Raw genomic sequence first — 27,115 nt, 5'->3', positions numbered from 1 at the left:
GGAGGGGGAGTTCAAGCTCTCATGGACATTTCATACTGCAAGGAATGTGCTATCTCATGTATTAAGGTGGATGGAAAAGAAATTGTTTCTTCTATTCAAAAATTAATTACATTCTTTTTCAATCCAAGTTGTCTTATGTGCTCTTTGAAAAATATTGTCTTAATTATTTTGTTCCCTTTCTAAAACATCTGATGCTTCAACATATGAAGTATTTAATTTATCCCAGTTTCAATATATCAACAATGCACTCTGATGCAAGGAAGCAACAGCAAGTATATAGAATGGCAACTACTCAGTTCGTTGGCCGCTAGCCTTACTTGACTCTTACATTAGCAGTCTTCTCCTAAGAAGTAATTATTCAAGCCATGTCTTTTGGCTATCATGCGTTGTATTCTTACTTCACGGGTAATGGCGGCATGTGAGTCCTTTGTGCTTGCACTGAAACGTTCATATCTTCTCTTTTATGCCTTATTTCGTACAATGTGGCCATCAATTGGTAAGTTGCTATAATCATGAAATATGAGATTCTTTTGCATTTCAATTTCTAATTGATGTTCGATAGATATCACTACAAATCTTCCATTTTGGAAGAAACACATACCGTCAACCTGATCAGGGTTATCACGAAGTCATTTGTCTTTAAAAGTTGTGAGAGCTACTACCAGCTTCTTTTTTGGGACCCAATTGATTTGAATTGGTGTTACACATACAAATTCAATATCCAAAGATTCTTCTCCATTAATAGTGAAGTCTCTGACCCAAAATATAAATTTTAAGGGGCTAAAATAATGACAAAAAGATGCTTTGTATCTTTAAACTTTAAGTGTGCATTCGTCATGTGAAAAACTATATGTTTTTATCCTCATTACATATCAACCAAGCAACCTAATTGCATACAGGATTCTTTTGTCAAGTGCAAGTTCTATGGAATGCTTCCGTTCATACACCGGTTGCACTAACAATATTGTCTCTATTTTTGATTTTTTTTAAAAAAATCTCTTTTGCAAAGGAATTATTCAGGAGATGGAAATTGTTTACTTGCTTTTACCTCATTTATCCTAAAAATGATCCATAAGGTTCATTTTGGTTTCTTAACCTCTTTGCACCTAAAGATTTTCTCATATGATAGATCTGTCTAAAGAAAATACAGTCTCCCCTAATTAATCTTCTTGTACCATATGTACGTGTTAGTATATATATAATGAAGTCATATATATATATATATATATAGCCATCTTATAGATGATTTATAATTCTAGCTTCTTGTTTGAAACTATCGAGAACACTTTTTAGAAAATAATGGAGCATCTTCTCACATGAATCTTCTCACTTTAAACATGTTAATATATATTGAACTATGCAACATTTTGTAGATGATTTGGAACTCTTAGGGCCTGTCTAAAACTATATTAATGAAAGTTTTTTTAATATTTCTTTTGCTATTTATTATCGCATATGTTGCTCAACCTAGACCTCACCTTCATTCATCAAAAAGCATGAATTTTTCATTCATCTGCAAAGGTATCCACAGCTTGGGGGAAAAAGAATGCTCAGTCTCATGCCACTAACTAGATACTTAAGTTTTATGATGGTAAATGCCTATATTTTGTTTAGAGTTGGGCACTGGGCCGGGCCGCCCATGGCCTAGCACGGCTCGGCACGAAGTGGGCCGTGCCTGGCACGACCCGCGTGCTACAGTACCGGGCCGTGCCTGGCACGACCCATTAAAGGGGGCCGTGCTGAGTTGCCATTTTCTGGCCCGCGGGCCGAGCACGGCACGGCCTGCGGGCCAGCCCGGCACGGCCCATAATGGCCTGGGCCGGGCACGGCCCGCGAGCCAGCCCGGAACGGCCCATAAGGGCCTGAATCGGGCCTGGGCCTGGGCCGGGCCAGGCACGGCCCGTCTCCCTTAAAATAAATGGAAATAATTTTTTTAATAAACTAATAAATATTGAAAACTAAGGATTTATTAATATAAAGCCACCTTAATGGTGGGGGGTTTGGCATAGACCCCTACCAGTTTATTAATTTAAATCAAAATGGTACATGAAGGGAGGTTTGGACTTTGGACCTTGGTCTGACCTCCAGAATACAATAAGAAAGGAGAAAAAATAGAGATGACTCACTTTAACAATTAAAAAAATAAAAATGTACAATTATAAAAAATTAAGAAATCTTACTAATCATCAGTGATTCAGTATTCACTATTCAGTAGTGTTTGTATCATCATCATCAGAGGATGTTGTATTATGTCCACCTTTATCTTGAAATCTCGCCTCAGCATCCAACCAGTCTTTGAAGTAGAGAAGCATCTCAACCGTTTCGCCAGTCATCCTACTTCTCTTTTCGTCAAGAACACGCCGACCTGCACTAAAAGCGGATTCCGATGCTACTGTGGACATCGGCACAGCTAAAATATCGCGTGCAATTGCAGACATAACAGGATATTGATTTTTAACACTCTTCCACCAAGATAATACATCTAGACTCTCTATTTGATTTTCATCATATGCAGACTGAAGATCATTTCGTAAATAAAATTCTAGTTCACTACTTAAAGATGAAGAAGATGAAGATGAACTTGAAGCATATGTGTGTTTTCTCTATACAATGAATGAAAAAATAGATGACGAACGAGAACTACTAGAAGAAGAAATAGAGCTTTGTACGGAGAATCTAGATCCACGAATTTTTTCATCATATATAGCATAAATATCATAAAGAAGTTGTTTTACCTCAATTTTAGCAAGTTCAGGATCTTGAATCATATTTTCACAGTATGCATCAAGTAAAATTAGCACGCCATTCAATTTAACTCTTGGATCAAATACAGCAGCTAAGTTATGCATAGGACATATCTTGTCCCAATACTCATTCCATTTAGATTCCATTTGTTCAATAATAGGCATTAAAACATCATCATATCTATGTTCTGCAAATTTTTGACTAATTATATATGCTTGTTGTAAAAATGAACATGAAGTTGGATAATAAATACCAGAAAGAACATTAGTAGCATTATAAAAACTAAGCAAAAAATCTTCCAAAATTTTTCCTTTATTCCAATCAGTTTCAGTCAATGTAAAGCCTAATCCACGATCATTAATATATGCACTTAATAAGTTTTTATATGGGTATGCATCATGTATCATGCTATATGTTGAGTTTCAACGAGTAATTACATCAAGTTTAAATTTTTTAAAACGTTTACCATGATTTATACATGGTTCCTTAAATTCTTGAAGTCTTGATCTTGAAGCATAAATAAAAGAAACTGCATTTCTAATTTTTGAAATCACATCTTGAATCATGCCCATGCCAGCTTGAACAGAAAGATTTAAGATATGACATGCACATCTAATATGCAATAAATTTTCATTTAACATGGGATGCAATGAGTCCTTTAATAATGTAACAGCAGAATTATTATTAGATGCATTATCAAAAGTAATAGACATAATTTTATCATTAATATTATATGAACATGCAGTTTGATAAATGACATTTGAAATTTGTTGCCCAGAATGTGAAAAATCAAAAGCACGAAAAGCAAGAATACGTTTATTTAATTGCCAATCATTATCAATATAATGAGCAGTAATGGCAATAAAACAATTACTACCTACAGATGCTGACCAAATATCAGAAGTTAATGAAATTTTTACATTTAAAGTAGAGAGTGTTTCAATTAAACTTTGTCTCATTGCTAAAAAGTTAGTCATAGCTACTCTTCTAAATGTACGTCTACTAGTTCTTTTGTAAGCAAGTTGTAGGTTTAATTGAACATATTCTTCAAAATTAAAAGATTCACATAAACTAAAAGGTAATTCATCCTTAACTATCCATTTTACAAGTGCTTTTCTTTGATTTTCTTGATTATATGCAAAATTACCTACAAGTGATCCTCCTTATATATTAAGGGTACTTTGAGTTTGAGTATGAGAATCATGCATCCTATGACTCTCTTGATGTCTTTTTAAATGGCCTGTTCCCCCACTACTACTACAACTATAAAGTTTGGCACATTTTTTACATTTTGCTTTCTAGACTCCATCAACCATAATTCTATCAAATTCATTCCATACAGCACTAGTCCTCTTACGAGAAGAGGTTTGATCTCCACTCGGTTCACTAGTTCTAGAGGAACTAGGAACATGGGGTTGGGGATTAGTTTCTTCTCCCTCAGAAACAGGAGGAATGCCAAAATGACTTTCCTCAAAAGATGACATATCTAAATTGATGAATGCAAAAAATAAAAACTAACCACAAGTAGGAATTGAGTAGAGGGTCAGAGGGCAGAGGTAGAGCCGAGATTCTGAGCTTCCTCTTGTGCTCTCAACAGAAGTGACCTTCTCTTCTCAACAGGAACCTCCTCTTGTGTAGCACTTGAATACTTGCTAAATGCAAACTAAAAATTAAATTGCTAGAAGAGCACTTTAGAAGAGAGAAATAGTAGTAGTAGAGAAGGAGAGAATAGTTGGTTTGGTGTGATGAGAATGAGGGAGGAAAGGGTATTTATAGGACTCCAAAATTTTTTTTCCCAAAATACCCCTCAAATTAGCCGTTTTTGGACGTCGGGAGGGGTATTTTGGGAAAAAACTAAAAATAGCCGTTGGAAACGGCTATTTTCTCTCCTCCATCCAGACGGGCCGTGCCAGGCACGGCCCGTAACGGGTCGAGACACGGCCTGTCTCGTGCCGTGCCGAGCCCGGCCCGCCAATCCACGGGCCTGGGGCTGGGCCGGGCTTCGGTTTTTCGCCCAGTGGGCCTGGGCCGGCCCGGCCCGGCACGGCCCGATGCCCATCACTAATTTTGTTATTATGTTTTATATATGACAAGTATCATCTTGAAGAACTCTATTTAGTTCTGTTGGCATGCTGTTGTTGATGTTCTTGTCAATATAATTGATTTTGAATGAATTCAATATTCTATATATTGCCTTTATCACCTTTTCTTATTTATGCTTTTCTTTTTCGTTTTTTTCTCTCACTATCTGATGCGAGTCTAATACATTTTTACCTGCTTAAGCCTTCAATCTCTCATTGTTAACTTCACTTCCTAACTCTTATACCAAAAAAAAAAAAAAAAAGAACCAGCCCTCTTTGCTTCTATTAGATGGGAAGTTTCTCAACAAAGATATTAAGCCTTTAAAGGCTATATCACTCGGTAATATTCTTTTATAGTCTAGAATTGCTGGATATGTAATACCCGTGTTTCCTCCTCATCCACAAGGCTATTGTGTCATTTGGTCAAATTTTTTGATTTAATTTCTCCACTGGATAGGTGATAGCTTACTCTACATGTAAGTTTTTAGCGATTCATTGAGACATTATAACTTGGAAAAATCACCCCAAGAAAGTCATCATATCATTTCGAAGGGAGCAATTAGAATGCAACATAGCAGCTGAATGACCCTTGGAGCTACCATTTTGAGCAATATGTGGGCTGGGCCGACACGAGCGGCCTGATGGCCCCTAGCCAGGAAAATAGCTTGGTCCAGGCTCAGATTTACGTCTCTTCATGGGTCTCAGCACGAAATCTAAAGGAAAGAGATAACCAGCCGCGTTTAATTTGGGCCAGCCCGCACTACAAAGGAAATGTCCGGCTCCAGCGTGGTCTCGAACCAATCTCAGCTCTGTCGCCAGGTTTCAATGGAAATTGGGCCTAGGGAGTGGCCCAGCTTCATGCAAGATTAAGCCCACGTAGATGGGGACGCTTCTTCAACTTTCAAGTACCCCAGTCATCAATTCGGTGCAACTCTAGCTAATAATTCTCATGGATACTCTGAAACACTGGCAGTGGCAACTTGCAACAGAGTCAAAACGATGGATTTCTTGTATCGGTCTAAAGCTAAATATGAAGCTGTTTGTTGTGTTCGGTATCCATGGAAGAGATATATATGACGCATATAAATAGTAACCACTGCAGTGGTCAACATACAAGACAGGATGTGGTCCGCCCGTGTTCAACTCCCTCTCGCTGTGTTAACTGCTTCAAAATTGAACATAAATAACTACATCCAAAGTAGGAGTAGCTCAATGCATTTGGAGACCAAAGGCCATTTGGAAGCCTCAATGCATAGATAAGGAGAAAAAAAATAATTTTTTTTAGGTAAGAAATACGTCCTAACATAAATGCATTTGGAGCCCTCAATGCATTTACAGCTATAAAGATACATTTGGATGCTCACCTTAGAACTCATTATAATAAATGCATTTGGGGGCTGGGATCTCATACGACCGCCTCAGTTGCTTAAGAATTGAGCCGGCCTTGGTCCAAAGTAGGACCATGCAATCAATAAGAGATTAAAATTACTCATCAATGCATCCCAGTGCAAGCACTCTACCGTACTTGTAATAATCTAATATATGCAGTTCCGAGTTAACTATAGATTTGCTCCAGTTAACTATAGATTTGCTCCATGCCGAGTAATGGAGATTTGTTCCATGCCGAGATAGGGCTATGAAGTATTGTAATCATATTTTTATGGTCGATCCTTGTTCCTTTAAGGCTACATCTAACATTATTTCAAGCTTTCTAATTTTTTTTTGAAAAGCTTTTTTCACTAAATAATCTTGCATCTTTCTCCTGCATTATCAAGCCAGTGTCTCTCTCTAGTGGCACTCTCTGACTTCTAACTTTGATGTTATCATGAAATGCAATGACCTATTCCCACCAAAAATCGTCCTCTTCTTATTTCACGACTTTCCATGCCTTTTTCTTGAAAATGTTGTTCTATATCACCAAATGAAATGACCTATTTCCTTGCTCTTGCTCCCTCTACATCCCCTTCCTCTCCTCTCTATCGCAATCCCTAGCCTCTCTGGTCCTTGTCCTCGGCCTTCACCCTGTTCCCATTCTCCCCCTCCCTCTCCTTCCAGCCCTCCGCGTTCTCTACCATCTTCGCTTTCTTGGGAAGAATGGCAAATCCTAGACTGAGAAGAGGAGGATTTGGGTGTAAAACCATAGCAACTGGGGGAAGGGGCCAAGCGGGCGGGCACGGGAAGAGACCGCGAAGGGCCCAGCCGTTACCAAAAAAAAAAAAAAAAAAAAAAAAAAAAAAAAAGGGCCAAGCCGTAGATCGTCAAAGTGCATCGACGTCCATGCCGGGCCAGGTTTACGGCCACACCCGGGCCTGGCCGGGAACGGCATTCGAGTCGTAGGCTCGAGCTCGCTCTCACTCAGGCTTTCAGCCGAGTCTCAATTTTTATTTTTCAAAAAATATTAAAAATATTTTTAAAAACTAAAAATATTAAATATAAATAACTAAATATTATCAACAATCTACATTATCTGGTGCGGACATCAGTGCCGGGTCAGCCAGCGCTCGAGTCTACGATGGCTACAGGTCCAGCCAGTTCAAAGGGTCCAGCCCACTTAACTTTATTTTGGATTGATTTTATATTATTTCATTTTATTTTATTTTAGGGGCTTGTTCACATATTGTCATTTAAGAATTTTTATGGGATTATTATATTTGTAAAGTTCTTTTTATTATTTTGTGATTATATATATATATATATATATATATGAGTTCATGCACTTGCTTAGGATTATTGAATGGTTGAATGAAATTATGATTCCCTTTCTTCTTAGCTCTGGCATGTGAAATCCTGAGTGGGGCTAGGTGTGAAGCCTAATTCTCTTCCTCTTGTCCTCCTCTCCTCTTCTTCCTCCTTCTCCTTAGGCTCGTTTGGTTCGCGGGAAGTATTTTCCCTCCTAGGAATATGATTCCTGGGAATCAGATTCCTAGGAAGAGGATACCTAGGAAAGTACTTTTGACATGTTTGGTTAACCATGGGAAAGTGACTAATTTCCAAAGTGCTTATGTTTGGTTGACCATCCACTTTCCTAGGAAAGTTATGTATAATTCCTATTATGCCCTTAATAAAAATTAGGTCTTTAATGCCTCTTTAATGCTTCTTTAATGCTGAAGGGTCTTTTTGGGAAAAAAATAAAAAAGGAGTGATTCCCACCTCATGGGAAAGTAACTTTCCCATGTTTCTCATGGGAAAGACTTTCCCATGAAATGTGGGAATCATATTCCCATGGGAATACCACTTTCCCATCTCTCTCCTTTGAAAACTCCAACCAAACAAGAGGCATTTCATTACTTTCCCGTTGACCACACTTTCCCCCCTCGTTTTCCTGCGAACCAAACGAGCCCTTATTTTCTCTTCTCTGCGTTGTCCTGCATCAATTTGCCTATTATCTCATTAAATTTAAATATCAATAACAATTATCAAAAGGCTTAGTTTCTATGCCTGGCCCACCTCGACAAGCTTAAACTTTTGGCCTGTGCCCGCTCAAAAGGCTTCAGGTTGGAGCAAGCTGGGTGGATCATCGGGCCCGCGGATAAATCTTGTAGGTATAACCAACCCAAGCCTATCTTTCACTCTGTGGAAACAAAATCTCATATATGAAGTATATCCAATTTTTTTCAGTTCTAAACCAACAATGGACATAACCAATCTTTGCGTATTTGAGCACATATGCATATTTCACACTTAGTAATTATTGTAAATCAGTAGATTGCTACTACATACATTGCACTAGTGCATTTGGAGTGAATTTTATAGGAGAAATTAAATTTATATTTCATTATTCAATATTACATTTACTTTCTTCTAGAGTTTAATTTAAATATAAATTTGTAATATCATAGATTTAATTAGCAGTATATTATGCTCACCATGACTTTAAAGCAATAAACTAGCATATAACCAGTGTGATACATAGGATAATTTTCTTTTTATCAACATACTAACCCTAAAATATTATTTTCTACTAATTGCAGTGTTACTTAAAAAATAGTAAATTTTTGTTAGTTTTAAATAAAATATAATTAGGTTAATATGTTATTATTAAACATTATTAATCTTTAAAATATTATTATTATTACTGAACATATTATTTTTATTAAAATACAATTAGTACTATTAATATCATTAATTTTACTGTCTTTACTAAAGTATTATTAGTTTTAATTAATAAATAGTTGCAAAAAACCATTTAAAGAGAGGAGATTAATTATTTTCTTTCTATTTTTTATTTAGATCTTTTTAAGATACGGAAAAGGATCTCTTCCTTTAAAACAAGGGTTCTTTTCCATTTTGGTAGACTGTTGTCTTTAGACGGTCCATATTCCTTTAGAATAAAATAGTTTCGTAAATAAATTGACTTCGAGAGGCCATTAGACCGCCAAGCATGTTGGTTAAGATCGAGAAGCTTCCCTTCTATCAATTATTTTCTTCTTTGTCTATTTATTTTTCTGATTGATCTCATTGCTCGAGTTTGCTGCTATTTATGCCTCTAAAAAAATTTAATGGTGAACGAGATATTCTGCAAACATACAGCCTCTATTTTAATATATATATATATATATATATATATACCTCTATGTGTGTGTATATATATATATATATATATATATATATATATATATATATATATATATATATATATTTAGAGAGAGAGAGAGAGAGAGAGAGAGAGAGAGAGAGAGGTCCAACTTAAAAATTATATATATTTTGCATGATTTCACACCCCTACGTCATGCCCGCGCCTAACATCCTACTTTCCTTGATACGAGTGGAACGGTTTAAGCAAACCAAAGACTGATGACCAAATGGGAACGGAGTACTAGCTTCCGGAGTCCTAACCATACCTCTCTCCCATTCATTCTCCAGGTTTCGCATCTGTCTTTGACTCGAGAAATGATAACTTTGTTCTTCCCACTATAAATAAAAACTTAGAATCTGCTTGGATAACTCAGCAGGATTGAGATACATTTAATGTTGGATTCGTGGATTAGACAATTTATTTGGATATGACTCGTACCAATCCAATATCTATTGGCTTGAATCCTTCGGATGGTAAAAAAACAAAAAGAAATCTTCGTAGTTTTTTTTTTCCTGCAAGATCTGCTCTCCCTGTGCCCCTCTCTCTCCCTCTCCTCCATTCCCGCAGTTCTGCTGCAGGAATACGAACAGAGACTTTAAAATTTATAATTTCCTTTCACCCCAACTCTGCGACGGCCTTTCTCTGTGTGTGGGGCCAGAACAAGTAAAACACAGCAGTAGTGCGGCGGTCGGAGAACAACCAGGAAAAGCGGCAGACTCACAGGAGCCTGAAACCAATCCACTGCATGTCGTACACTGAAAGCGCATGCATCGCAATTTACGAATCTCCTGTGCTCGTTTCCCATTAATGTCTGCGGTTGGGGACAGGGAGCGATAAAAGAAAAAAGAAGAAGAAAAAGGAGCTCAAACAAATCTCAGACGGGCGAAAGCGCAGGAGAGCAATCCATTTGATCGCATGAATCAAAACACACGTGCACTAAACGGAAAATCTTTTATTATTAGGCAAACCATTCCAGACTCCAAACAAACATATAGCACAAAACAACGGCAACAGGAAACAGAAGTACTCAGAACACTCTCTTTCTGTACTCTTCCTCAATCTACTGAGTTGGCGGCGGCGGCGGCGGCGGCGGAGGCTCTTTGTTCTCCGGAGGCTGATTTCCTTTCTCTCCGCCCACTCTGTCCAACCAAACATACCTCTATCTATTTATATAATAACGGATCATTTTTATTTTGATGATTCCAAAGGTAAGGAAAAAGAACATACGAAAACGACTCGAGACTCCAGGTGGAATGGCTGCCGGGTGGCACGGCTCCACTTCTTACATGACGGACGGGGAGGGCGGGGCAGGGTCAAGGCCACGGGCCGACAGATACAGCTTCCAGTCCTCGCCACCGCATTCTTCCTCGGCGAAGATCCCTTCCGCCGTGCTGCTTCCCCCTCCAGCCGGCGGCGCGTTGGCCGTCACAGCGACAGCAGTCGGCACAGTCGTGAACACAGGAGAATTGATGGTCTGCCGCTGCGGCCAGCCGTTTCCAGTCTGGCCCATGGCGGGATACGGGTCCAGCCCCAGCTTGTGCGCAGGCCGGCCGATCCCGCCGAGCCCAAAGTCCAGCATCTGCTGACGCCGCTGCTGCTGCATCTTCTGGTAGTTAAACCCGCCGAACAGGGAAGACGGCAGGGAAACGGCGGAGCTGGCCGGGTAACCCCCGATGATGCCATCGGGGTCGAAGTCCGGCATTGCTTGCAGCCCCCATGAGAAGATCCCTCCCTTCCCATCGCCAAAGAGGATGGAGGACAGCAAGGGAGCGGCAGCAGGAGCGAGATCGGGCAAGCCAGCGGCGCCCCCGTTGGCCAGCATCTCAACTTTGGCGGCGGCGCGGGTGCCGCGGGACTTCCTGCTCCTGCCCTTCCTGGACCCACCGCCCACGGGGACGCTCCGGAGGGCGCCCCCCACGGTCCAGTAGCGCTTGCAGTTGTTGCAGTAATAGCGCGGCTGCAACAGGCTGTAGTTGTTGTAGTAGCAGAACTTTGTGTCCCAAGATCCGCACCTCGGGCATCTCAGCGGCAGCCGCGGCAGCTGCGGGTTCTGCTGCAGCTGCTGCTGCACCGGCGGCCTTGTCCTCGGCTTCGCCTTCCTCTCACGCTGCGCCTGCTTGGACGCCATTGCTCTCCCACACTCCCTTTTCTTTCCCTCTTCTAATACTGTGGATGGGAAGAGGGGTGATGGGGGTGGGGGCTATTTATAGAGGGGATTGGGATTTGGGAGGGGCAGGGGCGCTCCTTTGGGCTGGCGCCGGTGCGTTGCATGAGGAGGGGAGTTGTGTTTTGGCGTATCCGGGGAGGGCCTTCTGCCGTTTCTGGCATGGAGAGATTAGAGGGAAGGGCTCAACGTGTCCGTAAGAGGGTTGGGAATCCCCCTGCGCCCACCTCCCCTAAAACCAACGGCTCGGCTCGGCCTCTAGTGATATGAAAACCTCCTCGCAGGAAATCGAAAAAAACTAGAGGTATTTTTCCCAAAACTATATCGTTAGAATCCGCATGAAAATCTCCAGAGATATTTCCAGTCCACTGGAAACCCAGTGATCATAAATGATAATAAGTGAGCAAATAAGAGAGATACGGTATAAGTTTTACCCTGAACTGATTTAATTTTCTCCTTGGTTTCTAGCCATTTACTCATTTATGTATTTCCTTAATTGTTCTTTATTTTATTACTTTCCTCAGGTGGGAGGAAATAGAGGAGGGTGAAGAAGATGCGACGTCGGAGCAGCAAAACAGGACGCGATGGCGGTCGTGGAAGGGTTGCGAAGGATGGGGTGGTTTCTTGCTCTTAAATGTCGCACGGGTCCGACGCACGGGATATGCGTGTGGTGACGCCAGTCTGCTTCAGAATAGCGGTTATCGGTTCGCCGTGCGTGCCAGAGCGCACGAGAGGACAACACCCTGCCTCGTCTACTTCTGTGATAGAATATTCTCTCGATACTCGTTTATTTATAAATTTTATATTTTACTTTTTTATAAGAAAAAATATTGTATGTATTTAACTTATTTTATGTTTATTCTTCAATCATACTTCAATTCAAATGTCGCATAAAGGAATAGAAAGTATTGGCGGGAGGCCTAAGGGGCCGAGTCAATGCAGGCGGAGCCCTGAAGAGCCGAGTCAGTCCTGCTGCCTGCCAACGTGGATGCGCTAGAGGAGTAGAGTGGGTTATACCACTAGGGGGTCTCTGAACCCACTGACGAGTCCCTGTTGGAGTTCGGAGTCGGACGAGGCTTGATCGGAGTCGACTCATGGCGCTATGGCCCCTGCGCTAGTTTAAGGAAATAAAGTTGTGCTTTTAGCTGCGACTCATGGCGGAGGCCTGAAGGGCCGAGCCAGTCCTACCTCCTGCCAACGGAAGTATGCTAAAATGAATGTCAAGGGAAGGGATGTCTTCGTGTACTTATATTAGGACGAGATATGATCAATAGTTTGTAATGAATAAAGCATCTAAAAATTTTACTTAAAAATTTTATGAGTCTCCACTCATATATAAATGTTCGAGATGGCACTGTAAATTATAATAAGCTACAAAGATTTGCTTGATGGTTGTATGTGCAATTCACAAATTTTTTTAAAGGTTGGAGGAACAAACAAGCTAAATTACAAGTTGAAAAATTAAGCATTTCTATCCAAAAATATTCAAGAATTAAACATTTAAACTATTATACTAGGAACCAAGCGTATCAATGATTTGAACCCTTGGACAAGGAAAAAACCAAGAATGGCAATATTTTTCAACATAAAATGGATAACATTATTTTCTATACCAAGGTAATGTATACAATATTGTATGCAGGCTCGATCTCTGACATTTTTTGCTCATGACATGTCTTGAACATCAAAAAATATAGAAGCAGACAAGCAAGCTTTACTAGGAAATGTTAACGACAAATTTGGCACACGAGTTTTATATGTGCTCATTTTTAGATACAAAAAATTAATGCACAGTCTCATGCTGGCGTATGATCAATAAACCGCTTCTCACCAAACACATACCGACAGTTGAGCTGTACGCATAACAACAATATAGATAGAAAATATAGTAACTATATGGACGTTACAATTCATAAGCTTTATCACAATCAATGTAACAAGTATTGGCTGTATTTGCAGATATTTTTCTAAAAAATAGATTTGTATGTAGCATTAAATTATCGTGATATTATAAGTTTCACTGATACAAGCAGGTGTAGTTTAATGTGGTTTCATAAAGTTGGAACAAACCTCACACCAACTATGGCTAAGCTAGCCCTAATTTCAAATATTTCTCGTTACACTTGAATTGAGACGTTACAACTCTTACTTGCATGAAAGAAGGGGAGGATAGAGAAAATATGCGAACGTGAACAATGACCCATCATGGTTCGATTGATGCACCATGTATCACTCCAATCCTCATGAATTGCACCAATCCCATGTGGCATAGAGCTTATAGTGTAAACGAGGTATATAACTCGGGCACAAACGAGTCCATAATGCAAAGTCTAAATAATTTACAAGGCAAAGTGTCATGTCTCTCTGATTCGAAATTATGGGTCAAAACTATGGCAACCGCTGTATACTCATAAGACATTATTGCACAAGCTTGGAAATTTCCATCATGATATCTACAAGGCCTAGCACTTGGCCCGGGCCATCTCTAAATAGGCCCAAAAAAAAAGAGAAGGGAACGAAGTTCCCTCGTTTGAGTCGGAAGAGGAGCCGACTCCGGCTCCTCTTCGACTTTATCGGAGGCTAGGAAACCCTAGCCTCCATCACCTATAAAGTCTCTCCCCTCTTCCTCGAAGCCCTCGCTTATGGATCTCAAACAATCTTCGCCGGAATTCCCTCTTTTTTGGAGCTCCTCGCTGCATCTCTGCCACCCTTCTCGTTGGGGAAAAAGAAGCCATGTACTTGTTGGAGCGTTTAATATTTCTTCTTTCTTATATTCTCCGGCCTTAGGGTTATCGTAGCTAGCCGGATTATCGTCGGATGGACGCTGAAATCCTTGAACCGAGTCTCCTCTATTTCGGCCCCATTTCTTTGTTCATCATTGTTGGTAGTTGGTTGGCGCCGGTCTCCACCAATCTCCATCATGCCCGAAGCTCCTGAAGCCTCACGCCGAGGAAGTGGTCGTCGGCTGTGGGTTAAAGGAAAGAGGAGGAAAAGGACCAAACCCGTCCTCTCTTGTTTTGTGTTTTTCCCTCATCCCTTCTACACCGGCCAACCACAGTCGCCGGTGTTGTTGCGGCGGAGGGTTCGCCCTCGGCCGCCGTCACCAGGACCGGCTGCCTTGGTCGCCGCCACCTTGATTCAAAGAAGAAGAGGAAGAGGTGGGCTCTCCCCTATTTTGGGGGAGAAGAAGAGAGCCCTCTCTCCTCTTCCTCTCTGTCTCTCATTACATTGATCTATGAATCCTAGGCAAGAGTCCTAGCCTCCTCTATAGACCTCTAATCGACCTTCGATAAGGAGAGTCCTAAATCATGCTTCTTATTGGGCAATATGTCCCACCCTTATCACTGGACACTATCATCCCTGATCTCTATTTTATTACATGTATTATTGTTTGATTCTTATTTTATAAGTTAGCTGGTTTGATTGACACCGACCCTAATCGTCGGACACTGCTAATGTTCTTTCTTCACTCGATGTTTATCAGGTACCATTAAACCTATATTTGATAACTCCTAATATATTACCCTTTTTTTAGATTAGATACATATTTCTTGATTAGATGAATTGAGTTACGTTAGGGGTGCGGTCATCCGAGCAAGAAGAAGCCCAATGAGATTTTTATACTCTAGTTTCTAAATCGAAGTAAGGCCCTGACCCTTTATTATTTTAATTTTCAATTAAATATGGGTAATTCAAATATTGGAAGCCTAAAATTATAAAATTAGTGAGAGATTAATTTATTAATATTGTTGGTGATTGATTGAGGATATGTTAGTTTTATATTGATATTTAATTAACTGGATATGTTAAGTGTGGTTGGTACGTTGTAGCTGAGTTGGTTGCGGTAGAGATAAAAATTCTTGCATTTGATCATCAGTATATACATAGATGTTTATTAGTTTTTATCGCTAGATCTGCATCGTGAGCTTGATAGATTTGGTTTTACATGAGATGATATTATTTATATAATTTTCGATATAAACATAATTATATGTTTATTATATGTGGATATCAACTATTAAAGATATGACTATATGAACTAGAATTATAATTATCTTGAAATTTTGAGGAATACACCATGTAATTGGAATTGATATGAAAAGAATAATGTGTAATAATCAAATGGATAAGAATTGGTTTGGACTACTCTCGTCATAAAATAGCTTCTATGGGCTTACATGTGGAGCAGCCTCCACAGGCTTACGCGTGGGTATTTTGTTTATTGGTCTTGGACTGAGATATGATCTTGATTAGTCCAAAATCGAAAAAATAATTGCTATGAAACTTAGAGAGATAATGAGAAACGGTTGATAAGACACATAAAACAAATGCTAAATAAAGATCTTGCTGGTATTTGTGATATGTATCTTTTGATAAGATAGATATTTGATGTATGTTTGTGCAGATATTTGTTAGTTTAATTGAATTATACTACATGATTTGAAAAGAGATTTTATAATTTATGTTTTCATTTTGATATTGCTTGTTGCTACTTTCAAATTATATTATTATATTGGTATAAATGTGCAGAGATTTTTACTAGACTATAAAGCTTACACCAATTTTTTTTTTGGGTTTTTTGCATGAATACTCTCCTAAATATCGGATTTTGCATGAATACCCTTTCAAAATTGATATTTGCATGTATACCCTCGTAAAACACTTGTTTTGCTATTCTATTCTTTTTTTTTTATTTTTATTTTTGCATATGTACCCATGCTATCTAATGACGTTAAAAAATTAACGGTTTCAAATTAAAATAACTAAAATATCCTTAATGGATAGACATGCAATTAAATCGCGATGCCGATAGCAGAGAAACAAGACAAGGATAATAAGGTAATTTTAAAATTTTATTTTATTTTTAATTAATATAAATATGATTTTCTTAACACTGTTAGAACAACCATTATATTACGGGCATTTGTACAATAACAGAGTTTTACGAGGATATACATGCAAATATCAATTTTGGAAGGGTATTCATGCAAAATTCGATATTTAGAAGGGTATCCATGCAAAAAACCCTTTTTTTTTCTTATAGTTGTAAAATGCTTAGTACTTGGTTACAGTTGGGGTTATGGATGAAAGAATGAATAAATAAAGTATTATTGATACTGGTTAGATGATTGAATTTTGTACTTGTACAAGTTTGTTACTTATTATGAATTAAGATTATAAGTGTTCATGATTATTATTGGGGTTGTAATGAATTTTTAAGCCTTACGTGTTTTGTGCGACTGTGTTATGTGGCTGAGAAATGTGAATAAGTCAATGAAATAAAAAAAATAATTAAATCTAAATCTAAATCTAATAATCTATCTAAGGTCCTGTTTGGGGGAGCTGTTGGCAGTAGAGCTGTTAGAAGTAGAGCTGTTGGAAGTAGAGCTGTCTGAAGTAGAGCTGTTATAAAAAGCTGTTTGCTGTTTGGTAGCTACATTCGTAAAGTGCTGTGGTACTTTATTTTGTGTTTGGTAAACAAACTGAGAAAGTACTTTTGTATGACAAAATTACCATAAAGGACATTGCACAGTATTATACAATAGAACATAATAAAATATAACATAAATTAATACATAAATATACGATATAGTATAATATTATTGTAATATAAAATAATATTATGTTAATATAGCATAATAGTAATATAATTATTAGAGTAAATTAATATTTGGTAATATAACATAATATTAAATTATTTAACATAACATATTAATGTATTATGATATAATGTAATATATATTATATTTATAGTCTAATACAATAATAAAAGTATAAAATATTATAATTATTAGTATAAATTAATTTCTCATAATATAACATAATATTAAATTATTTAAAATAACATATTAATGTATTATAATGTAATGTAATATAATACAATATTTATAGTATAATACAATAATAAAGGTATAAAATATTATAATTATTATTATAAATTAATTTTTCATAATATAACATAATATTAAATTATTTAAAATAACATATTAATGTATTATAATGTAATGTAATATAATATAATATTTATAGTATAATACAATAATAAAGGTATAAAATATTATAATTATTAGTATAAATTAATTTTCCATAATATAACATAATATTAAATTATTTAACATAACATATTAATGTATTATGATATAATATAATATGATATTATATTTATAGTATAATACAAAAATAAAGGTATAAAATATTATAAATATTAGTATAAACTAATTTTCCATAATATAACATAATATTAAATTATTTAACATAACATATTAATGTATTATGATATAATATAATATAATATGATATTATATTTATAGTATAATACAAAAATAAAGGTATAAAATATTATAATTATTAGTATAAAATAATTTTCCATAATAATTTTCCATAATTTCTCATAAAATAATTTTCCGCGGTCCAGGGGCTCTTATTCGTGGTCCACGCTCGAGGAGGACCTCAGCGTGGGCCGCAAGGTTGATGATAAAAAAAACAATAGATTGATTTTGGAAGGTATAGAAAAGGATTAAAAGTTTTTTCTTCTAAAATGTGGTTCAAGAGATGCATACAAAAATTGAAAAGAAAAAAACCTTTTCTTACGGAAGGGAGTCTGACGGCTAGGGTTCTTGGCTCTAGCAGATTTTTAGGTTTATAAAGGGACAAACTATGTAATTATGTTATTTTAATATGGGCATTTTTGTCAAAAATACAGCTTTCCGAAAAAGCTGAAACAGCTTCCTCCCAAAAGCTCCAAATTGGAGCTTCCTCCCAAAAGCTGTTTTCAGCTTCCCGCAAAAGCTGAAACAGCTTTTTAAAAAATACCTGATGGGGCGGCGGGTGACTGGAAAAAGAAAGAAAACTAAAAGACCAGGGGAGGCTAAAACAGGGGTCTCGGGGCTTCGTATGAGCCTCAACTCGTTCGCCGATGGCTGAGGCTCTGAGTCTCCGGCATTGGTCACAACTGGTCATCAAGGAGAGGCTCTGCTGAAGGACCGGAAGTCAATGGTGGTTTGAAACGTGAGGCCAGTCCGGCGAACGGTGGAACAGAGGAGGAGATGGACGCTGGAACAGGGAAGTGTGGCGAAAATCCAGAGCATCGTCGGTAAGACACGCCGACGGCGCTCGTTCTGGTCGGTACAGTTAGGGAGAGAGAAAACAGGTGGGGCGGAGTTGGTATTAGTTTGCCTCCGGCAAGGGCCCAGCTACGTCCCTCGGCGAAAACAGAGGCAGGGCATGGGGAAAAATCGAGAGAGAGAGAGAGAGAGAGAGGCTCGAGCTGACTGCTTCGAGGGAAGGAAGGGTGTTAAATAACAATGGAAGATAGTGTTTCCCAGCCTCCAATGAGACCGAGAAGGAGGACTCGATCTCCTCCAACTCCAGTTCGGCTCCAGAACAGGCGCTGGGTTGTTCCAGGCCGCAATTCCATTTAAAGTGAACAGCTTTGTATATCAAATTCTTAGCTGATTTTCATGCATAAGCATTGTTGCAGTACACTTGATATGGATACCCCATATCCATCCAAAGTGAACAGCTTTCTCCAATCTCTTTGTAAGAATTCCATTTGAGACTGTTCTATCTTCCATACTTTGTTCAACAAAAGCTCAGCTTGCACTCAATCATATTGAGGAGGCCTTTTTTTTTGTTGTTGTCTCAGGCCGCAAGTTCTCGGTTGCACCAATATTGTTCTCTTCAAGCTAACTTATCGAAGTTATAATATATGGATCAACATGCTCCCTCATTGTTTTCATCTTCTCAGAAATCCATGAAATAATGTACTTCCATTATTTCCTTGCGCCCCCTACTACCTTGCATTTGCTGATAACTTTGGGTTTGATACCAATTCTAAGTAGCATAAATCATAACCACTTGCACTCCAGTATGTTCAGAATTAATTAGTAAAAGTATGAACAGGTATACCAAATTGTCAAATATCTAGCCAATAAAGTAAACTGAGTTTCGCATGCAGGATATAAGATTTTTTGAACTTCTAGGTTTCGACAGGGGAGAGACACCTCCTAAACCTCTCTTTTTTCCAGCCCACTGGTCTTTGTAATCTTCAAGAAAAGAAAGATGGCCCGACATCAGCATCATTACCCTGGAATAAAAGAAAGTAACACCAAATATATTAATAACTGTCTGCAATGTTGTCATCATCAACTATTTCTATAATTATAATCAGAATGTCAAAAGTTCCCAGAAGCTAGCATGCGTTCAGGAGCTAACTTATTTCAAGGTAACTCCCACAAGAGTAGAAGTCTGGCTGAGAGGCAAGGAACGAACAGGTGTGAATTAGATCAGGAAGAGTGATGCTCCCTGCAATTCTAAGATTTTAGGATGCCGAATATATCCGGATAGGTAACTTTTAGTATCTCGAACATATTCTGTGATAATGATCAGCATCCAGCCATCTCCCTCTTCCATTGTCTCCTCAGTCGACTCCTATCTTAGGGTGAGTCTTGCAAGATGGCTGCTGAGGATCTAAACAGGCCCTCAGCAACCTGTACGGCTCATAGGAACTTGATTCAAGCGAGAAAAAAAAAAAAAAAAACGATACCTCCTGTCTTTTAGATGATTCACCCTGCACAAAAGCTGCAGGATGGGATCCAGGATCAGGTGTTAATGGCAAAGAATTGGAGTAATGATAGATATTCTCCTTGGCTGGAGTCACGTTTTGGCATGCAGACTGTACTTGCTGCTTGCAACCAGATAAAATAAAATTTCCATTAATTAGTGAGTGAAGAAAGTAATGAGTCTATAAGAATCTTGCCAAACGTGCTGCTTTTTCGAAGCATCTATCTTATTTTTTTCTGGATTTACCATGACAGCAGCCTTCTCAGATAACTCATGCTTTTGAGAGCCACCAATATCACTTATACTCTGTAAAATCCCTCTGATAGACTTCTCCTGGATGGCACGTAATTGGTATGATGTAGTGTTCCATTTAGAGGACGGTTGTGGTGGTAGCCCCTGACAGTAATTCTGATTAACATAAGAACACAATCTGGGCAAATTGACAAGATACAGGAGCAACTGTTGCAATTAAGGAATTCTAAAACAATGCTTGTCAGAAAAAACAATTAGGTTGTACCCTGAGGAGTTTTTGTCCAGAATTTCCAATTGAGAATTGCTGCATGCTGCTGCAATTATAAAATGAGCATCATGTGAATAGTAGAGAAATTGCAGTTGTTTATAGATAACTGGATAGAAGATGTTATATCAAGAATTCACAATGGAATTCAAAGACCTGGAAAGGTCAAGGAGTATACCAGATGAATAATCACTTTATTTATATAGAACAGCGAACAAGTAAAATAATTTGTTGAAATTATTGTTTTGTAAGAATCCTCCCTAACTTTTATTTAAAGAAAAAACCAATGAATTATTCTTTATCTGCTTGATTCATATGCCCTTCTTCATTATCCTTCGATTTGTTTAATCTTGCCAGAACTTTCTTAAGAGTTTCAAGTTACAAATTTATCCAGTCACTGCAAATGCTTAATCTTTTTTTGTTACAGAAGAGGTGGAAATCCAACAATGAGATGAATTAGTTTAAGTTGATTTTTCTCAATTGTCATGGCTTTGCATGTGTCGAGAAGTCTAAGGATTTGTCAGCACCAATTCACATGATGGAAACACGTGTTGCATCACAGTTGAGTTGCAAACCATGATGCCAATCCGGGGGGTTTATATTTGCTTCTGAATTCTGATGAACTTCTTATGTGCTTGGACTGAGTCCCACTTTTATGAAACTTAAGTATGAAAAGTATATAATTGAATACATTTCAAGATGAAAGTCTTTTAATCATACATGGATATCAAAGAATGCATCACAGAAAATTTCCCATGAGAATGAGGTGGAAGACAAACAACATGAAAGGTAATATAACTTGGACAGATTTTTAATGCTACTAAATATTGGTAATCTGAGAGTTTCAAATATCGAACTTCCCTCAATTAGGTCAGCCAATGAAGGTTTGCAGTTGAGATACAATGACCAAGAGAAAAATCCAGAACTACAGCGTAATTTATGGTGAAACCCATGTACGAAAGGTTGCCATGCGGTCGTGGTGCCTTGAACAGGCTTCGCTTGGAAGTAGTTCAGCCATATCATAATGTACATATTATGTTTGAGAGGATGGACAGGTTGAGTTTGCAGATCAAATAGGCGGATACAACTATATAAGATTATAAGATTCTCTTGTAACTGATGTTACCTCTCTAACATTTGGGTGGAGAGGTTTCTTATTGTTTTCTGCTCATATTTTGGATCTGGCAGGGCTTTGCTTAATTCCTATCATGACATCTGAGGTTATAATATCTGAAAAATTTTGATTCTGATTTTACTTGCGATCTATTGATAAGTTGTCACAGTAGAAATTTAATTTGGAAGCTTACATTGCAGGGTAACAAAATAAAATTTTCTTGGGAAATTTTAGCACATTACCTCATGGAAGTGCTGTTAGAGGAAATCCCACAGCTTTTACCTAGCCAGGTTATACTGTCACCCGAACGAACATTACCAAACTCAGATTGTTCTGGCTGCTTCCTCTTTCGATCATTCTGCTATTTACATAGTCATACAAATAGAGACATATATATAAAGAAAAACTTAGTAGTAACATCTAAGTAATTCAGGCTGCTGTGTATTTCAGCAAATTACCAACCTGCTCGTCTTGCAGCATATCCGGCTGTTTGAACCATCCAACCTGTATCAGTATGCATTATTAGCTAATTGTTTTCCTGCTAGTCCACAAACTATCACTCTATATACTTTGTGAAGTCCTACATATATCTCTTGATATATATATATATATATATATATATATATATATATATATATATATATAGCAACCAATACTCAATATTTCAATGCAGACACCAGTATCTGTATACAGGTGCACTGTTATGTAAATAAAAAGACCATGCCAGGGTAAAAATAAATCTTACACCATCCATATAAGAACAGCCATTTCTAGCTGTTGAGTCACCAACACATGGTTGCAGTGATGGTTTGCCATCAACTGCATCTACAGGAGCAGACCATTCATTAAGATCCAGCTGAATCTTTTTTCCGACTCTTGATAGCAAATCTTGTTCCACAGCAGTTTCTGGTTGCTGGGGCTGTGGATGACAAGCCAAATGTTGGTTTGACATCAGCGGACGAAACGGCCTCGGATGATGAACTGATGATTGGTTTGGCGTCGCAGCCGGCCCGATAGATGTATTCTGCATTGAACGAGGTAGAGATTGCACAAATCCCTGCCGAATTTTGCATACAATGCAAGCAGACCGTTCAGCTTCACAGCAAAGAAGAGAAACAGAAACTCGGAAGAAGTTCTTCGCAATGTAAGCAACTTTCACTTACAGTCTGAAGCAAATGAGGCTGCCGATAGCCATATAAATTCGGTCCTACAAGGTAATCACAGGACAGAATGTTAATGCTCGTTAGAGAGAAGTCATGATAAATTAATTCGATCATAGTGAACAAATGTGATCACTGCAATAGATTTTAATTGTCATTCGGATATGATACAAGGTGTTTCTTCATTTTGGAAATGTGTCTGGCTTATTGCTCAGGCTTTATTATCTTCACTTTTAGCTGATCGTCAATAAATGCGTACTACCTTTTTTCCTCATCATCAAAGCAATGCAATTCAGCTGAAAACATAAAGCCTGACTTCCATAGGTTATTTGGAGTGCTTGTGATGATGATGTTAGAATAGAAGTTAGATGTTATTATTTCCAATAAGATATCTTTATTTTTCTTTTTTGTTACTTCATAAAAGCATGAGATCTACCTTGGTGTCAGATAGCTTGTGCAACTAAGATGGGAGAAAATCATCAGGGGCAGAACGAGTATTATCCTAGTAATTTTTCAAATTACAATCACAAGGAACTGCCAGGAGAAGCTTTTACTATAAATTACAGAAAAACAACAAACTTAATGAAGGAATAATGGATAAAATAACTGAACAGAGTAGTAAAGCAGACTATAAATTAACAAGAAAAATGAAACCAGTAGATTTGCCCATTATAAGGACACACTGGGGGTGACAACAGAAGGCCACAGTATAAATGGCGCCAACCTTGTTTTGGAGTGCCTTGCATGGTCGCATTCCTTATCCCGTTAATCAATGGAAGCAGCCTCAGATAGCACTTTCTGGGATCTCCTTGGGCCTACATACGAGAAAAGAAGAAGCCAAATGAATGCAAACACAACAATGCGTGCATGAAAGTATATGTGATGAGAAAGAGCAGACTGAAGGAGGCACCACCTGAATGAAGGGAAGTATATCTTCGATAACCAGGATCAAGTTGAATAGAACATTCCTATGCGGTTGGCTTTCTGCTTAACAATACAAATGCCTCACGTTAGATAATTCGATCAACATTTGTTCTTATCACAGCATCTTCAGTATTTCTGAATGGAAAAGAAGAGAACAGAGAGTTTCCAAGGAAGTTTCAGGAATTCTACTTACCGAGATCCTCGATAGAGAGCCCAGTCTGCTGCCTAAAGAGCCTAGCCAAATTGAACAACCCTATTCTCATCATGTAATGGTACACATGCACGTTGAGCCTGATGTGCCAAAGATTCCAAAAAAAGTCATGCAAAGTATAAAAGATAGGAAAATGGAAAACCAGTTCAGAATAAGGACCAACTCGCCTCCTATGGGCATCTCTAATAAATTTTTCATTAAAGGAAGACATGATCGTGATCAACACGATGCTGCAAAAAGTGAAACAAAAAAGAAAAAATATAATGAGGATTAGAAGATTAATAGTGTAGAAAAATTGAATGCATAATTCAAAAGCAGACGTGATCAAACAGTGAGCTGATTATGTACCATTGCGTCCAACTAAGATGAAAAATTATATGTTTTGAATAACCAAACCCATGCAATGGCAAAAAGAAATAAAGAAAACAAGAAGAAGAGGAGGAAGAATACAAGGAGTAAAGAAACGTGAATATTGGCTGATGAAAATACAGAACCCATAAGAACAAGTAGAGGATGATGAAAGACAAGGATTGTGATACACTGTTTCAAAAGCAGTTCATTGAGCACCAACTCTATGTATTATTCTTCCAATCTTGACGCGAAAAGAGATGACAGAAAGGAAGTACTTTGCTACCACAATGAATGCAGAGTCTCCACAGCCATTTGTGCAAATCTAAGACTAATGCTGTTCTCAATGAACTGAGCCCTTTATCTTCCCCATCTTTGTTCCTTATCTCCAACCCACTCTCCTCCTTCAAGTGCTTTTATCCCCTCTTCTCTGATCCTTATTTCCTCTGAATTCTAAATTCTTGTGCAAGATTTCCAAAGTTACTCTTAAATAACGGTTCCTCCTAATGACCATATGAGACGCGTGCAGTGACCAAATGTCACACCGCAGTATACACCAGAGATTATGCCACACTCCCAGTTTCAATTACTCGCCTTCAACACATCGCTACAGTAACAAAATAAAAAAAAGGGGGGGTTGTGCTTGTCAGTGTTTAATAAAGACTTCACTTCCATATTGTGTAAATTACAAGTAGGAAAATGGGGTTGAGACCTGATTTCAAGAAAAAAGATTCATGTTTTTATCATACATAATATTGTATGATAAAATATGGATTGAATCCTTTTTTTTTCCAAGGTAAAAAATATAACGTGGTTCTTGGATAGCTGAAAAAATACTTTGTTCAATATTAGAATTGTAAGTTGAAAGGATAACAATTATCCAATCAAAGTAGTTATAGTAGCATGTCTAGAAGATTAAAGATTTTTTAGACGACACCTAACGTTATTTGAATAACCATGAGATGGATGATTCCCTTATTTAGAGAATGAATAACCATGGTGATGTGATTTCAGATTTAAAAATATGTATTGTTTCTCGCCCACTTAGGTTCGATGACCTAAATACCTAAATCCATCCAGACATACACCACACAAAGTAGCACTCTCTTAGGTCATCAAATTGCATTGGAAATATATAGATACCAAAATATGAAATTCAATAAGAATACCACATAACGGAATTATATTTATTTTTCCCTGATATGCATGATTATTAGGAAACCTAAGTAGGTAAAGCAATGATTAATATTGAAACTTACCAGGCACTTTAGATGCCATTTATAGTTTGACCTTTTTCTAGTTTTTTTTGCTAACAATTGATATAATAAAGCACATTTTAAGCATTCTACTCTTTTTGTGAACCCAACATGATCCATACAACCAATACTTGAGAAGAATTTAAAAGATCCATGTAGTATAAATATTGAAGTCTAATATCTATATAACCAAGATTCGTCGTACCGGTACCGGTCGGCGTACCGGTGGCGGCCCAAACCGGTACGGTACCGGTCTGTACCGGCTCCGTACCGGTCTTGTTGAATGGCCGGATTTTGGAGTTCCGAATACCGGTCCTGTACCGGCCCGTACCGGTCCTCTAACGATAAACTTCCGGTACCAGATTCTACGCTGATCCGATACCGGTCCTAGGCCGGACCGGTACGCACTGGTACGGTAAACCTTGTATACAACCATTTCATAATGAAGGTGTAGTTGATGATATGTGAGATTTAGTCTCACATAGAATAATCAGTAGAAGGTAGATGGATTCATATAGATAGCGAAGCCTAACACCTAATAACTTGAGCTTTTAAGTTGAGGAGTACAACTGGGAGAAGACTTTAATATATTGGTCAAAACTAATTAAAATAAGCCCAATCATTTATAAATCCCTAACAGCCACTTCCTTCATGCGACCTAATTTAACTCCCTCCTCGGTCCAATCGACTAGTACTCGTCAATTAAGTTATCGCTCCAATCCAAGAACCCAAACTCCAAGAGCCACATTGCACTTCATTCATTATGTTATGGCTCCAATCCAAGAATCTCCCCCTCTAAGAGCCACATTTTATCGTAGCTGTACGGAAGTCCGATCTTGCATGTTGCACCATTCAACACAGTCATGACCACCATGAATCTACTTATCAATCTGCATGTTACTGTTCTTCACAACCACGTGTTAAGGAAAAACGGGGGGGTTTATGTCCAACTAGGAGAAGGCCTCAATATACAAGTCGAAACTCAATTCAACTTAAAAACTAAGCCATTAAGTTTTTAATCTATCATTTTTATCAGTCCATCTACCTCCCATTGATTCTTTTGTACGCCCTGAGTGTTCTTGTTCTTTCCCATGATCTAATAATCTCTTCCTTAGGAATTTAGTCCAAGTCCAAACCCAAATTGCAACCAACCCAGTCACGACTTGTGGTAACTCAAGCCTAACAGAGTACCAACCCAAGCCCATTCTACATATCCCAACTATAATTGACTCTTTTCTAACCTTTAACTAACCCAAACCTACGTTACAAGCAGCCCAAACCTAACGTATAGCGAACCAACTCATTGTCTTATATTAATTCGGTCTTTAAAAATAAACCATCCCAAGCCTACTTCATTTCTATCTCTCTCCACATCTCCAAACTACTCTCCACAATTTCAAGCCCATACCATCCCTTTAAGATCAAGAAATTATAACTTCACAAGACTTACATAGACT

General features: G+C 38.0%; 2 protein-coding genes and 1 long non-coding RNA gene across 3 annotated transcripts; all 3 read right to left on the bottom strand.

The window, feature by feature from the left end:
• Positions 1-10,339: 10,339 nt before the first annotated feature.
• LOC103707220 (uncharacterized) lies at positions 10,340-11,696 on the bottom strand. Its single transcript, XM_088715122.2, has 2 exons — positions 10,630-11,696; positions 10,340-10,541 (listed from the first exon to the last, which is right to left on the bottom strand). The coding sequence occupies exon 1, from the start codon at positions 11,528-11,530 to the stop codon at positions 10,685-10,687; it is 846 nt and encodes a 281-aa protein (XP_088571248.1). The 5' UTR covers positions 11,531-11,696; the 3' UTR covers positions 10,340-10,541; positions 10,630-10,684.
• Positions 11,697-19,494: 7,798 nt separating this feature from the next.
• LOC113462720 (uncharacterized) lies at positions 19,495-22,810 on the bottom strand. Its single transcript, XM_026804664.4, has 7 exons — positions 22,505-22,810; positions 22,222-22,263; positions 22,002-22,117; positions 20,646-20,694; positions 20,375-20,524; positions 20,112-20,249; positions 19,495-19,652 (listed from the first exon to the last, which is right to left on the bottom strand). Exons 1-7 carry the CDS (start codon positions 22,787-22,789, stop codon positions 19,614-19,616), a joined length of 819 nt encoding a protein of 272 aa, XP_026660465.4. The 5' UTR covers positions 22,790-22,810; the 3' UTR covers positions 19,495-19,613.
• Positions 22,811-23,533: 723 nt separating this feature from the next.
• LOC148715187 (uncharacterized) lies at positions 23,534-24,449 on the bottom strand. Its single transcript, XR_015972468.2, has 3 exons — positions 24,037-24,449; positions 23,833-23,903; positions 23,534-23,734 (listed from the first exon to the last, which is right to left on the bottom strand). It is a non-coding gene; the product is annotated as an uncharacterized LOC148715187 (long non-coding RNA).
• Between the last annotated feature and the right edge of the window lie 2,666 nt (positions 24,450-27,115).

Source organism: Phoenix dactylifera, chromosome 1 (genome assembly GCF_051530095.1).
Source record: "Phoenix dactylifera cultivar Ajwa chromosome 1, Ajwa_hap1_PhDact_Kaust_v1.1, whole genome shotgun sequence".
NCBI lineage: Eukaryota > Viridiplantae > Streptophyta > Magnoliopsida > Arecales > Arecaceae > Phoenix > Phoenix dactylifera.
The sequence above is the reverse complement of the archived record's forward strand: the minus strand, read 5'-3'. Positions and strand labels throughout refer to the sequence as shown.

What these genes read in the sequence shown, in the direction of transcription:
- LOC103707220 (XM_088715122.2), bottom strand. Translation starts at nt 11,530, where the DNA reads ATGGCGTCCAAGCAGGCGCAGCGTGAGAGGAAGGCGAAGCCGAGGACA.
- LOC113462720 (XM_026804664.4), bottom strand. Translation starts at nt 22,789, where the DNA reads ATGCAGAATACATCTATCGGGCCGGCTGCGACGCCAAACCAATCATCA. An exon ending in TCTAACAGCACTTCCATGAG is followed by an intron (nt 20,695 to 22,001) that starts GTAATGTGCTAA and finishes TTATAATTGCAG; the next exon opens with CAGCATGCAGCAATTCTCAA. An exon ending in CTGGACAAAAACTCCTCAGG is followed by an intron (nt 20,525 to 20,645) that starts GTACAACCTAAT and finishes AATTACTGTCAG; the next exon opens with GGGCTACCACCACAACCGTC.